Source organism: Symphodus melops, assembly GCF_947650265.1.
Source record: "Symphodus melops genome assembly, chromosome: 2".
Taxonomy (NCBI): domain Eukaryota; kingdom Metazoa; phylum Chordata; class Actinopteri; order Labriformes; family Labridae; genus Symphodus; species Symphodus melops.
The window spans coordinates 6885588-6899277 of NC_136692.1; the positions used below are offsets into that span (position 1 = coordinate 6885588).

Genomic DNA, 13690 nt, shown 5'->3' on the forward strand with positions numbered 1-13690 from the left:
AGCCACAAGCTTTTAACGGCAAAACATTTCTCTCTCTCGCGCTTTTTTTTTTTTTTTTCTTCACATGATTTCTTTTTGACCTTTGCTTTCATTTGATAGGACAGCAGTGCGGGAAGAGAGTGCGGACGATGTTATGTACCAAATGGTTGCTGATTGGGAGTTGACACAGCGACCAGTTCAATAAGTGCTGGAGCCTTTCTAAGTAAACAAAATCTTCTAATCACCCTTTCTGCTTTTTTTGTTTCCAGAAACCATGACGACCGCAACTTCCCCCATCCTCCTGAAATGGGACCCTAAGAGTCTGGAAATCCGCACCCTGACTGTGGAGAGGCTTTTGGAGCCGCTGGTCACACAGGTAGGGAAGTTAAATCTGTGATGAAGCACTAACTAAGAAGAGGCCAACCCTTTAAAGTCTGAAACACAATTGCAGTTTACTGTTCCTCTCAAACTCGTTTATGTCTTTTAATATGCTTTAGCAGGTTTTATTTGCTAATTCTGTGATGGTGATGTTTGCGAGCAGGTTTGTTTATAAGTCCATCGAAGTCTTTTGGAATTGATGATGGTGAATGAGTACACAGCACACTTGTTCGATCTCAGTATGCGAGCCATTGGATTACTTTGTGGACGCACCTTCGCTAGATCACTTGTTACAAAGCTGTTTACCTGTGTTGAATTGATGCCAAAGGCTTTGGATTGTCGCCACTGACTTTATCTAACGTCCACCTAGAACAGAACCCCAACCCTTTACTTTGACACAAGCTGTCTTAAATAGATGTCCATTACATTTTGGAGATTCTAATTTAGATTTAGAAAATGTTGACTTGGTATTGCAGAATCCTGCTTCAGATTTGGTCACATCATTTAACGACTTTCAGTGTAGTTGAATCAGCCGTTAAACATTTCTGATTTAGACCTTTATGACAGAACTCTCCCTGATTCACAGCATGATTACTAGTAGTATGTCGTTTTGAAAAGGGCCCGTGTGTACCAGCAGCCTCCCCCAGTGGTCTGTTGTTCTTTGGTTGTTTTTCTTCTTCTTGTTGAGCATTTTTGATCAGACTCTTTTCTTTTGACCTCTTGCTTGCTCTCTGGTGTTGTGATGACGTTCAACACAGCTGTGATCTCTTCTCATACAAAGGCTTTTGGTAGATCTCGAAGTCTGACGCTATGTTCTTCATCACAGTTGATGTTTTGGCTACATTTCTTATGAAGGCTTATTTTATTTTACCCTACATTCAATTTCATTCGGTTTAGTTGATTTCTGATGATGAGACTTTATGCTGAAGAATGATTCAGACAGAAAATACCCTGAGGCACACACATATTGCATTTTCCCTTCTGTTCCCTTGAATCCATTCATTCTTTGTCAAGCAACAGAGGTGTTTTGCTATGCTTTCACAGTACAGCTTCACACAGTTTTCATATTTCAATTCCAAACCAAACCTGGATTCATACTCCTTTTATTCCAAAGACATCTTGACATGTCAAAATAGAAAACACACACAGAGTCCGGCTTTTGTGCACGCTGGCTGACTGTCACCGTCTCGGATTCATGTGACAGTTGAATCAACAGAGCCATTATAAAGCCACACATAACACCTGACATACAAGTCTAAGCACGTGTGCAAACCTGACGAGACAGAACTGACGAGACTCTTGTTTTAACACACTCTCATACAAGGGCTTGCATGGTAATGGTTCAATTTGCCACTGTAACTTTTCCTACTTTGTCCAGACATCCCACTACAAAACCACTTATTCACACTAGCAGCATTTAAGCACGGACATTCAGGCATGACTTGACTTTTTTCCAGAAAGAAATCCTTGGCAGCACTCCTATTCCTCTCAGAAGGCTTAATAATGCTACTTCGTTGCAGGTAACGGCCGAGCCACTGGCAGAGGTGGATATTAGATTTGGAAAGGCTAGATTTACTCACAGACCAGGACTCAGATAGCAGCTTTGTTTACTTGTGCCCCCCCTAGAGAATGGTTAAGTATTGATTGTAGACTTGTTGCCAGCTTCACTTCTAACAGCAGCAATACACAGAGCTTTTACCCCCTGTTGTCAACTTTGTATATGTGTGCTTACTGTTGGAAACAAGGGATAATAACGTGGGCTGAGTGTGGTATTGACTTTCACACAAATAAACTCCATAGATAAATGTAGGTTAGGACCAGGTAAGGACTGTAACTTGGGGTCTAGATGTTAGTGTTGTTCCGGTGGTATCGGTAAGAGTGCCAGCAAACCAGCTTCCTTTTTTACATCCTCCTTTATTTTCATATACTCGAATGACAACCAAGTGGGAATATATAGCTGTTTCTATTTTGGGGGTGTGTATGTGTGGGAGTGTGTGTGTGTGTGTGTGTGTGTGTGTGTGTGTGTGTGTGTGTATGTCGTCTGCAAACAACAACAGCAGAAGTCAAACACTGTCCTGATTAAAGCTCACCCAAATAATTGCTTTTATGCATTTCTAACAGTTAACATAATTACTAGCAGTGCTACTCTACTGTGAGCAATCATATTAAAAACAGAATATACATGAGTTTGCACATGTCTTAATAGCTAAACATTTAACAAACTGTTATTGATAATTACTGCGTGCCAACTAGCGAGCTAAACGCTGGCATGCTAACCGTTAGCGCACTAATTGCTAGTACTACAATTACTGAACATTAACATGAAACATAACTTAATCAAATATACTTCCAGTACTTACTAAAGTCTCATGGACTCACACAAAATAAGCAACACACAGTTGGGGACAGGCAGGGCAGTCAACCTGGCACAGCCAACTCCTCACTCTTCTCACTACTTAACTAAACTACATGCGGTGAGCAGAACGCCACATAGTCAAAAGGGGCAGCGCTTATCTCACAGAGGCATTCGTAAAACCCACTTGCTTTCAAAATCATGCAATGTAGGCTGGAGTCATTGTTTTGAGAATAGAAGTCCCCATTGTAGTTGTCAGCCCTTAACAAGTCATCGATGAATGCTTCAAAAGATTGCTTTTATTAGTTTGTCGGTACAGCCTCAAGATACTTCAAGGAACAAAAGGGAAAAAAAAGCTACAGTGTAGTTAAACATAACATGAGCGTGATTTTGTTTTCGAATTAAGACATAGAAGTTTTGGTTCAACAGTAACAATTCTGGCTTCAAAAAAATTATCAAAAAAATCGTTTAAAAGCCCCATTACCCAGTTCTAGAAGATGATATCAGGCATCAGTGTTCCCTTCTAGAGTCATACGGCTTCGATTGCAGTGATAGATCATTAGTGTTGAACTTCAACTTGAGTCTTAAAGCATTTTGATTCAGACGAAGCCTTGTTAACTTGATATAAATTAATTTACTCCATCTTGAGACGGTGTCAGCTTCGGATCACGTAGCCCAAGAGCTTCTCACTGAATTGCCTCCTTGGCCTTTTTGGCTACAAGACTTTCATGTCTCTGTCTTCACGGTGTTCATACAAGTATTACATGAGCAAAGACAACAACATAAGAAGCTCTGAAGCTTTTGAATAAGATCTGTGTAAGCACGCATCAATTCTTTAATCCACTGAAACAGCACAGTACGTAGCAGCATGTAGTACTGCATTGTTTTTTTACTGAGCAGATGCTGAACATGCTTCAGTGCCAGTCTTGATCGTCATTGCTTGAGACCCACAAGACTTGCTTGTTTGCGTGTGTTGTTAAAGTTTGTTTCCTCCGCCTACAGCTAGATTTAAATACGGAAATCCTAGTTAGGGCAGAAAACAGAAAACCGATTTAAGCATATGCTCTCTTTTCTGAGTAATGTAAAAGGATTTCAGCCAAACATCCCCAATCTTCTCCTTATTCCTGCCTTTGTAACTTTCTGGAGTTTTTCCACTTTAATTGGATTGCTAGAAAAACATCTGTTGAATCCGTATTTTCTGGAAATAAATCCAAACCTGCATTTTTTGGGTTTAAGAAGCAGTTATTGTCGGTGACAAATGAAATATGCTCTAGATATAGGTGGACTCGTAAGAAAGACAAGTAACAATAAAAATGCAGAAACACATGACTTGACATAAAACCAGTCTTTTCCACTCATGCATTGTGTGCAGTCTGTCATCGTCATCCTGGGATTGCTCTCATAAGTTGTCATCAAAGTGACAGGTAGGTAATTGCTTAATGGTAGAAGACTGATGAGCTTCCTCTCTGAGCACATAGTGATCATCATTAATCCTTTTAATAGCAGCTCCTGACAGCTTTCACAGAAAAGTATGTGTCTGGTTATACTAAGAAGCTCTTATTTTGAAAATGATGTGTAATAATCATGACATCTTAATGCCTTCTATTGAAATCAGTGACCAGCAATTAGTTGAGAAATCTTGGACTGAGCGCTTATCTTTCCCCACTAAGAACTGATTTCAGATCCAGATATTTTCTTGGTCGACGGATAAATCTTCCCTCAGTTACACCTGAGTTCTACGAGCAGTTGCTTGGCAGTGAGATTGAATTTGAAAATGTTGTCCTCCTCTTATTACTTTTCACTAAACTAGCCTGTTATTGGCTTCCCAATGTATTGATATGACAGAAAGAACAGTGATTCATCCTCTTCTCTACTGCGCTGTAACAGCCCAATGCTGCAGAAACAAATGATATTGCGACACAATGCATTCACTGCAACACCTATGGGAATAAGCACAAACGCAAACAATGGTTTGTCATCTTTCCAGCAATTGCCTCGGAAGTGCGAAGCATTTTTAGATGTGAACAACACACTGTGATTGTTTTTCCTGTCAATTTGGGTGATTCAGTGTTTTTGGATGGAATAAAGGGCCGCCTCAGGAGGTTAGACAAACAGGCTCACCCTGACATTGCCGGAGATAGCAGGCTCATTCATCATGACCAAGTCTCTCTCAGCCCTGCTACAGTAAACTGGGTATATGTCCATAGCTAATAATACTGAAGGGCTGACTGTAGCACTGAGTGCATGAAGGCAGCAGGGTTCTGATATATGAAACGTTTTTTTCATGGCAGACATGAGCAATATTTTAGGGAGGGAATTTTAGAGCAGTAGCATTCAGAGGCAGGGTTTAAAAAAATGCAGTTGGTGTGAAAACATTGTGAAGAAGAATCACACAAACAAGCTGGACAGAAAGCCTCTAATGGACCAAGTGGAAAGGTATGGTATTCGACTTTTGGGACATGCAGAATGCAAATCTCAACTCAAACTGGCTGTTTAGTTCTTCTCATTATTTTTGGTCAACATAAATAAAGAACAACAGGGCTGGCAGTAAGAAGGCTTTACAATATGAAGACAAACATTACTCACTATGAAGTCCATAGAAAGCGTTCAGTAATTCTGTTATTTGAAACAATGCTCATATGTAAACTACTTTTATAAAACAAGCAGAGTGCATCTAGCGTTTTGAATTGCATTGTTGAAATGTGCTATATAATTAAACTTGCCTCGCCTCGCTTAGTGTTCTGTAACATCAAACATTTCTTTAGAATTTATATTTTATAATTCTGTGCTAGTGGAATAAAGTTTAGAGAGATCAGTTTGACTGTGCTGTGCATATAATGATCTGAACCAACAGAATCATAGATTCTTTATTTCTGTGTAGTGGAGCTGTACATCATTTATTTTGCATGCATCATCTTTGTCTACCATTTCATTTACAAACATCATAACTAAAGCACATTTATACACTAACAGGAAGCCGGGTTCGAAAAAGCCGAAAAAAAAAATAATAAAAAAAAAAAGACCTTGCAATTCTGTGTTTTGATGTTTGTTCTGCTGATACAATACTTTTTTTTTCTACTCTCATTGTCTCCTTTAATTCACTGATCCTAAAACTCGCACTGTGTCTCCTGTAATGGTTTCCCATCAGGAGATACTAACAAGATAAAAACTATCCAACTCACATATTCAGGGTGAGAGGTGTATGCAGGCTTCTTCAAAGCTTTTTTTTTTTGTCAAACCTTTTTTTTAATGATTTCTGTGCTCTCTCTCTCTCTCTCTCTCTCTCTCTCTCTCTCTCCCTCTCTCTCTCTCTCTCACACACACATATAGCTCGAGCTGAATCTTTTTTCCGCGTGTCATTGCTGTATGTTTATTTACCCTTTGCTTCCTCTTCTCGCTCATGCATTCCTTTTCATCTTGTAATGAATGCTTTGTCGGCTGTGCTTATTGACCCTCCCTTTTTATTCACCACTGACTAAGACACATTCTCATTATCCCTGTGACAAAATAAAAACAAATTCATAATGAACAGTCATTAGTTGGTGTGATGAAGTCCTTTAACATAAGGCGTGCAACCTGTTTGGTGAACTTTAAAGCTACACTTTTGTACCTTTAAAGTAACTCATTCAATTCATTCAAATCAAAACTTCAAACTCTTTAAAATCTTTCTTTTGAAACCAGTTGAAACAGGCCCCATATTTGCATTATTCATTTAAGTCTATTTATGTAGGTATGTGTATTTGTATGCTTGTGCATGTACGTGTGAGTGTGTCTTTTTTTTTTTTTTTTTTCTTTCGTTCTGTTTTTTATGCACTGCACGTGAAGCACTTTGGTCAGCTGAAGCTGTTTTTAAATGTGCTATACAAATAAAGTTGACTTGACTCTAAACACAACTAACAAACACTTGTGCTGTTCAGTCTCATCACTGTGTACACAGCACTTTGAACTGGCACAGCAGTAAAGTAGCATCCAGTCTTTGATGTTCAGTAAAGATCACGTCATAAAAGTATTCACTTTAACGGGCTGAGTTTTTTTTCTACAGGATGACTCATTTCACTTTAAAACTCTGAGCATATTTAAGGACTGTTGACTTGTTCTTAAAGGGGATTATAGTGCTAGACTTTTCTTGCCAATGTCTGTGTCTAAATCCTTCTATTAGTAGTTTTCCAAATCGTAATATAAGGGCCCATATCAGGTTTTAGCATGTTAAGACTCACAATACATCATTTTCGTCTGTTCATGTAGCTCACTCTCAATTGTGAATCAGATGTACAGAAGTGAAGACGAGAAAAAGTACGAGTTATTAAAAGATGACATCAGGACCTCTTGTACAAATACAAAGTCGATCCCTCACCCAAATCTCTGAGCCTTAATTCCGCCTCCTGGATGGGATTTCTACTTTGGGGATGTTTGGACATTGACATGACATTTTGCCATCCTGTGATGCAGGGAAGAGCGTCCGTGCTCCAATTGACCGGAGTAGAGAGCGCTTTCAAGTCGTGTCCTAGTTATGGTTTCCTTACTGAATGCATCTCTCATTCCCACGGTGACTTTTGATACTGATTCAGTCATGGTGAGTTCTCATGCAAACCTTAGTTGGTGAATCTTGGTTCACGAAATGATGTTTGATGTTAGGGGTCATCGTTTATTTATTTTTTTTAGAGTTGGGAGGAGTCCTTCAAATATAATTCTGACTCGCAGTTCTCTGCTTTGGGTGTGTGTGTGTGTGTGTGTGTGTGTGTGTGTGTGTGTGCTGAGGATTGTGCATATCCTGCATTCCTGGTAGAAAAGACGTCAGAGGGAAAAAGTACAGCTGTCAATGCAGCCCCTCGGTATTAAAGTGAAACGCTTTATTTCTTTGGCATGTCGACATAATGGACCTCCCAGATTGGTGATGGCCGAGCCAGACACCTGAAGGGCAGAGTCGGCCGACAGCAGGGGATGCTTTCATCCGCTTTGTTTTTTTTTTAGTACATCACCCAAAGTTTGGCTCTTTATGCGAGTTAGAAGCTGACACACATACACACACATGCTCTAGTCAAGGGGCTTAACATGAAGGGAGGGGAGACTACGGCAGCAAGAGGATTAAGGCTTCACGCTGCATCACTGTCATAATCCATTAAAGCTAGTGAAAAAAGGAGGAGGCCTGGACCTTAAACAGACACTTTTTGGAGGCAAGAAGGGATATATAGTTCCCTTCATTGAAAGCATAGACCAGCACATCCAGATGTTGGACCAGCACATCCAGATGTTGGGTCATTTTGGCCACTTTCCTTTTCTTTTAAGTGTCGACTTACATTCAGGATATAGCGAGAGCATATTATAAAAAGTAGCAACTTACTCTATAAGGAAAATGTTAAATAAAATAATGGCTCCTTACAATAACTTTGGGTTATCTCCAACATTCATTTCAGACATACATCCTTTTTCAGATTAAGGGCCTGTGTCCAATAATCCCTTTCTTTTTTCTTATTAGCTAGCAGCACTAAAAAACATTTGAGAGCTCTCCCCACTGGTGCTGACTTTTGTTGGGTTATAAAAGTTGGCTCACGGTATGTCCGCTTCCTGTGTTTTGAATTACTCTGTGTGTTTTATATCTGCTGTTATTAAAGGATTTCACACCCAAGAACACATAACCAGTATGTAGAGTAGTTCAGGAGAGTGAATCGAGGCATTAGAAACTGAGAAGTCAAAAAGACGAGTCGGATTAGTTTCTCACTTGAAAATGGTTGTTTCAAAGAGTGAAAACAGAAGCCACACCCTTCTTGATTCGGATTGGTCAATGAGGGAAAGTGGCGAGCGTGACAAAAGTTGCACTTTGCTGAGGTTTTCAACTGGAAGTGTTGTGAGCAAAACACAGCTGAGGCTGTTGCCAGTACAAAAATAGAAGAGTGGACACAGTCACAGGCCCATGATGAGATGATGCCCAGCTCTTATCTTCACTGAAGAAATTAGTCTCGCACATCTTTTGTTATAGTTTTTGAAGGCCAAGTACTGAAACTGTGTAAAAAGCTGCATGAAGTCCTCAGCTGTCTGTACTCTTCTTTTTCCCTCGTGGAAACATGGATGACATTTCTGAGAGGCTTTGAACCCCGGGAGAAAAAAGGAATTTGATTGGACAGCTGGAAAACACTGACATCTCATCAAAGTGCAATTTAATTTCCAAGATGCTATTTACCTCAACAACATTTACACTTTAAAGATATATACGGAAGTTGAGTCGTTTCAGTTTGAAGCTTGAGTTTCCAATCTTAATAAGTTTGCAATAATGAAGACTCCATGATATATATACAATATCTTGTCATCTTTCCAGCAATTGCCTCAGAAGTGGCAGAAGAAGTTATATCATCTTATATACAATATAAGATGATTCAATTTGTGTTGATAAACCTGATTCTAATTTGTCCTCCATGAATGAAATTAGATTCTGCTCTTTTCCATCCAGAGCATCATTTTATAGAACATGTGACCCATCTGACAACCCTTATCTATTTCCTGAGTCTGTCCATCTGCCTCTCCTGATATTGGGACCCTCTACATCAGCTACTTTCTCTGTTTCACATAAAAAAAAATTAGTTCTACATAATAATGTCCTGTTCACCATGCATTACTGCATTTTGTCTTTGGGACCTGGACCAGAGTCGGACCGGTCGTGTAATGTCGACATGACATTTCTTTTTCTTTTCCTTTAAATGGAGAATTCTGTCAAAAGACTGGGCTTGTTGGTTTTTTTTTTTCCTAGCGTTGCTCTGAAATCGTGTCAAAGCTCCTTCTCTCTTTGATTTCTGAGTATTCTCTTAGAAAACAAAGGGTGAAGTATAGCAGTCATGGTCACATTATCTTCACATTTTAATTGAAAAGATTGCAGCTGGGACTCTTCATTCATTCCTCACTTAAATCAGCTATTTGAATCTCGAGGGCTCTCGACTCCTTTCAAGCTCCAGTCAGAATGTCAGCGTACCGATCTTCTCTTCTTTTATTCTGTGTTTCATTTCTTTTCAGTAATATTGGGCATGTGACATCACTCTCAGTGCAGCCAGTGTCAGTTGAGAGGCGCACGCGCCCACAGTTAAAATGAGGATTTGAAATGATAACTGGAGAAGGGTGATGATAAGTCGTACTTCATTTTCGCACAGTTGTATGATTATGATGACAGCCGTGTCATTATGCAGAGTGCCCACTGTTAGTTTCTGTCAGCTCATTACCTCTGCCAGTGCCGTGGGGTCACTACTGGATCTTGTGAAACACACTTTCATCTGTCTTCAAGCTGTATCTTCTGACACCTTGCTATGTCAGCATATGGCTCGCCTCAGGGTTCTGAACAGGAGCCATACACAGCTGCCTGTTGTCTGTGTTCTCTCTGTTTTCTCTACCCTAGAAAACGCACCACATCTTAACCCTTGTTATTTGATCAACGAGTATAGTGATGACGTATTTTTGGCAACCCGAAAAAATGCCGCAAGTTGTTCCTACGAAAATTCGCCTATGGAATTTTTGGATTTGGACAGAAAATAAGCTCTGTGTCAAACTCACGTTTCTGATGCGTAGCTGTTTTGTTCAGCGGGATAATCTTTACAGATGAAAATCATTTATATAAAGTTTGAAGAGTTAATGCAGCCGAGAGAAGTTAAAAGCAACCGTCGTTTAAAGTTTGCGTAAAAACCTTTAAAATTCACAAGTGGGGGTCTTAGCTAACGTAGTTTATTTCTATCTAACAAAACGTTAAACATCTCTTCAGCTTGTGTTAACCACAGACCTTATTTCAGGCGTCTAACCACAAACCCATTCAAAATCCACTTTGACTTTTAGAGTTAGGAAGCTATGGCACTAAAATGCTAACTCACTTCCTGGTTTTAGGACTCAAAACTATACCAGTCTATTCCTACAAGCACAAACTTCCCTCTTTGTTGAGAAATCCAAAAAGAATCCTGCTTGCCTTTGGTGCCTTTTTTTTTTTAAATCATCCTCATTGTCCTTCCACCCAGCTTATGCAATCTGACATTTAACACTTGTTTAATAATAAGACTCACTGCAGAAACTTCACCCTAGAACATAAACACGAGCTCAGGTGTTTCTAAATAATAAATCAAAGCTCAGTTTCATTTAAATTTCTCAGTAAGGCTTGACAGCGAGCCAACATATAGTTTAGAATCCTGAGACTGAGGCAGCTGTTTGGGATTCTGCCTGTGCTTCGCCAAATGTGACATGCGAACAATCCTTTCAATATTTTATATGGGAACTCAAAAAAATGAACACGTTTAAGAGTGCAATAATGAAAATTGAAATAATAATAATAAACAAAGCAGCAACCTCCGGTGTTCAAAAACGAAGCAAATGCGAAAGAGCGAAACACGTGCAATTCCTCCACTGTCCACTAGAGGCTGGCTGCAAAGAAGTCACACACCCATTCAAAAATTCCTCTTTTAAGAGCCGAAAAAAACATTTTCACAGTCTGGTCCAACAAAAGGATCTCAGTGTGAATAGTTCATGTCTGTGAAGGCACTCACACTGTGCGGGGGTGAACTTTTATTAATAACGATACAGCATGGTTTCAGTTTGTTTCAAAGCACCTGGGAGGAATTTTTAGCTGGTTATGAAACAGACTTCAATTAATATTGACGCCTCTTTATGACCCCAAAATGTCAACCAGACAATCAGAAACAAGACTGATCATCTCTTTAGATTATTACTGATGCCTGCTGTGGGGTAAGTGTCAGACACAAGACTCAGACTGCCTTAAAAAAGTGTGTTTTAATGCAGAGATGATTGACAAGTAATCCACATGACTGTTAAATAAAGCAACAGAAGATGTTTTGTTCAATTGGCCGATCACTCATTTACAGGGAAGAATCGACAAAAAGGCACATCCCGCTTGCCAAGATCATCCCAAATTGAAAGTTTGTGGCATGAGCTTTAACGTCACAGTTCTTACAAAATGTTAACCTTTGGGTTGTTGGATGTTTTTCATCCTGAATGAGGCTGAGTTTTCAGAGCGACAGGGACAAACAGTACAGACTGAAGTATTCATCTGGCTAAGGTGTTTTTTTTCTTCTTCTTCCTCTGTTCAGTGAAAAGATGATTTATTTCTATTCTCCTTTTAAACCCAAAGCAAAATCCTCCACACTCGACACACATTTTCAAAACTTCTCAGGTTAAAAAAAATCAAATGTGAAGGCTCTCTTTCTTTCTCTAAGGCCTTCACAAATGATGTGCACAAGAAGAGGTTTGAACTTGAGAGATGAATAAACCACACACTTAACACCCCCCCCCCCCCCCCCCCACTGTTTTCTGCTTGTATATTTGTTTTCTCCTCTTCCTCTCTTCAGTTTGCAGCTTTCAAGGCTGCAATTTTCATTATGCACTTCGATAAAGTTCACTGGGAAACTGCATTCAAACTTTATAAGCGAGAGAGAAAGAGCGAGAAGGGGCGAGCGACAGACTGGTCGGACAGTACCTGTCTCCTGCCTCGGAGCTGTGGGAGCAGCAGAGGAGAGTCCAAGGTCAACGCTGCATGCCTCGTAAAGCTGCGCAACCTTTAAAGCAGGACACCAGATTCTGCAAGCCATCACAAATACACTCTTCGCATTTTCAAATAGCGAAGCCCTTGACTGATACGATTTGGACATATCGCCACACACTGCCGATCCCTGTGTGGAATATAACGGATCCATTTGAGATCTTCAAAGGGCTCTGACAGGGAGCCAGCAGGGGTCTGCTCCGTTGTACTCTGTGTGTGTGTGTGTGTGTGTGTGTTTGTGGGAGAGAGAGAGAGAGAGAGAGAGGATGAAAGGGAAAGAAGCAGACAGATAATCTGAGATTCTGATTGTCTGCGAGCAAGATCAGCACAGATTTAATCTAAATGAGACTGATAGCCCAAACTGGACGTCTGCTTCTCTTTTATAGAACAATGCACACTTTCTAAGTGAGCCATCATGTCTGCCTCTGTTCCCTCCAGACATTTATTCCCATGAACCGGGGTTATGATAATATTGTATTTTATTATGTGACAGACAAGCTGATTCATGGAAATATTTGACTTGCTTCAACTAAAATATGTAATTTTGTAACAGTTGTCCTTCGTCTCACTGTACGAATGATGCTTTCAAACACTAATCCTGTTTTATATAAAAAAACATTATGAACATTATTCAGATTTTCGAAGGTGTGTGAAAAACTTTGGTTGAAAAGAACTAAATTCATCAAGTACTAACCTTTTATTATGTTGCACATATTTGACTTAGCGCCGTGTGAGCTCAATGATTAAAGCTTCTTCTGAAAAGATTTGTGGAAGTTTTGGATTTTCTCACAAAAAACAATTCTCCAGACTTCCCTGACCTTACCCAGAATTTCAAATGCACTTCTCTTAAACTCTCATGCTTTTGTGTAAAGAAACAAATGTTGAAAAGAAATACTTTTTTTTTTTGGTGTCTGGTGTTCTGCATAAATAGAACCATGGGCCGATCTACCAAGGTCACTCAGTGAATACGGTTTAACGCAGGTCAAACAAGGCTGATGAATAACTCCCAGCTCCACATCTTCCTGTCATTTTTCTTCAATCTTTGCTTCGGACCATGACCTGAAAAATCGATTATTTTCCAACTGTTTGACTCTGAACACAATCCGAACATTTTTCCTGCAGCAGTCAGTTCCACATCTGTTGCTAGTAGCAACCCATAACTGCACACTTCTACAGTGAATGCATCTAAAAAGGCGCTAACAGCACTTTGTCCAAATGAATGCATTTTTACAGTTACAGTACACTCCGTGCGGCGGCAGTGGACTGGTAGCCAGACAGATGCCAGAGGGACTGTCAATGTGCTCTAGGGCAAGGCACCAACACTAGTGCTAGGAGCGCTCCATGAGCTGGTGCAGAAACATTGTACAATATCTACATTTTTTGTCTTACCAATGAGGAAACCTTTGACTCCTCTCCTCTTGTTCTTCACTTCTCAACCACTGAAATAAAACTTTGGCTTCTTT

General features: G+C 39.9%; 1 protein-coding gene across 1 annotated transcript in view; it reads left to right on the top strand.

The window, feature by feature from the left end:
- Nucleotides 1-221: 221 nt before the first annotated feature.
- The window catches only part of ctnna2 (catenin (cadherin-associated protein), alpha 2), a 280279-nt gene continuing 266810 nt past the window's right edge, over nucleotides 222-13690 (top strand). The window contains exon 1 of the mRNA XM_079338023.1: nucleotides 222-355. Coding sequence (XP_079194149.1) covers nucleotides 254-355 — 102 coding nt within the window. The 5' untranslated portion in view covers nucleotides 222-253. The remainder of the gene's footprint in view (nucleotides 356-13690) is intronic.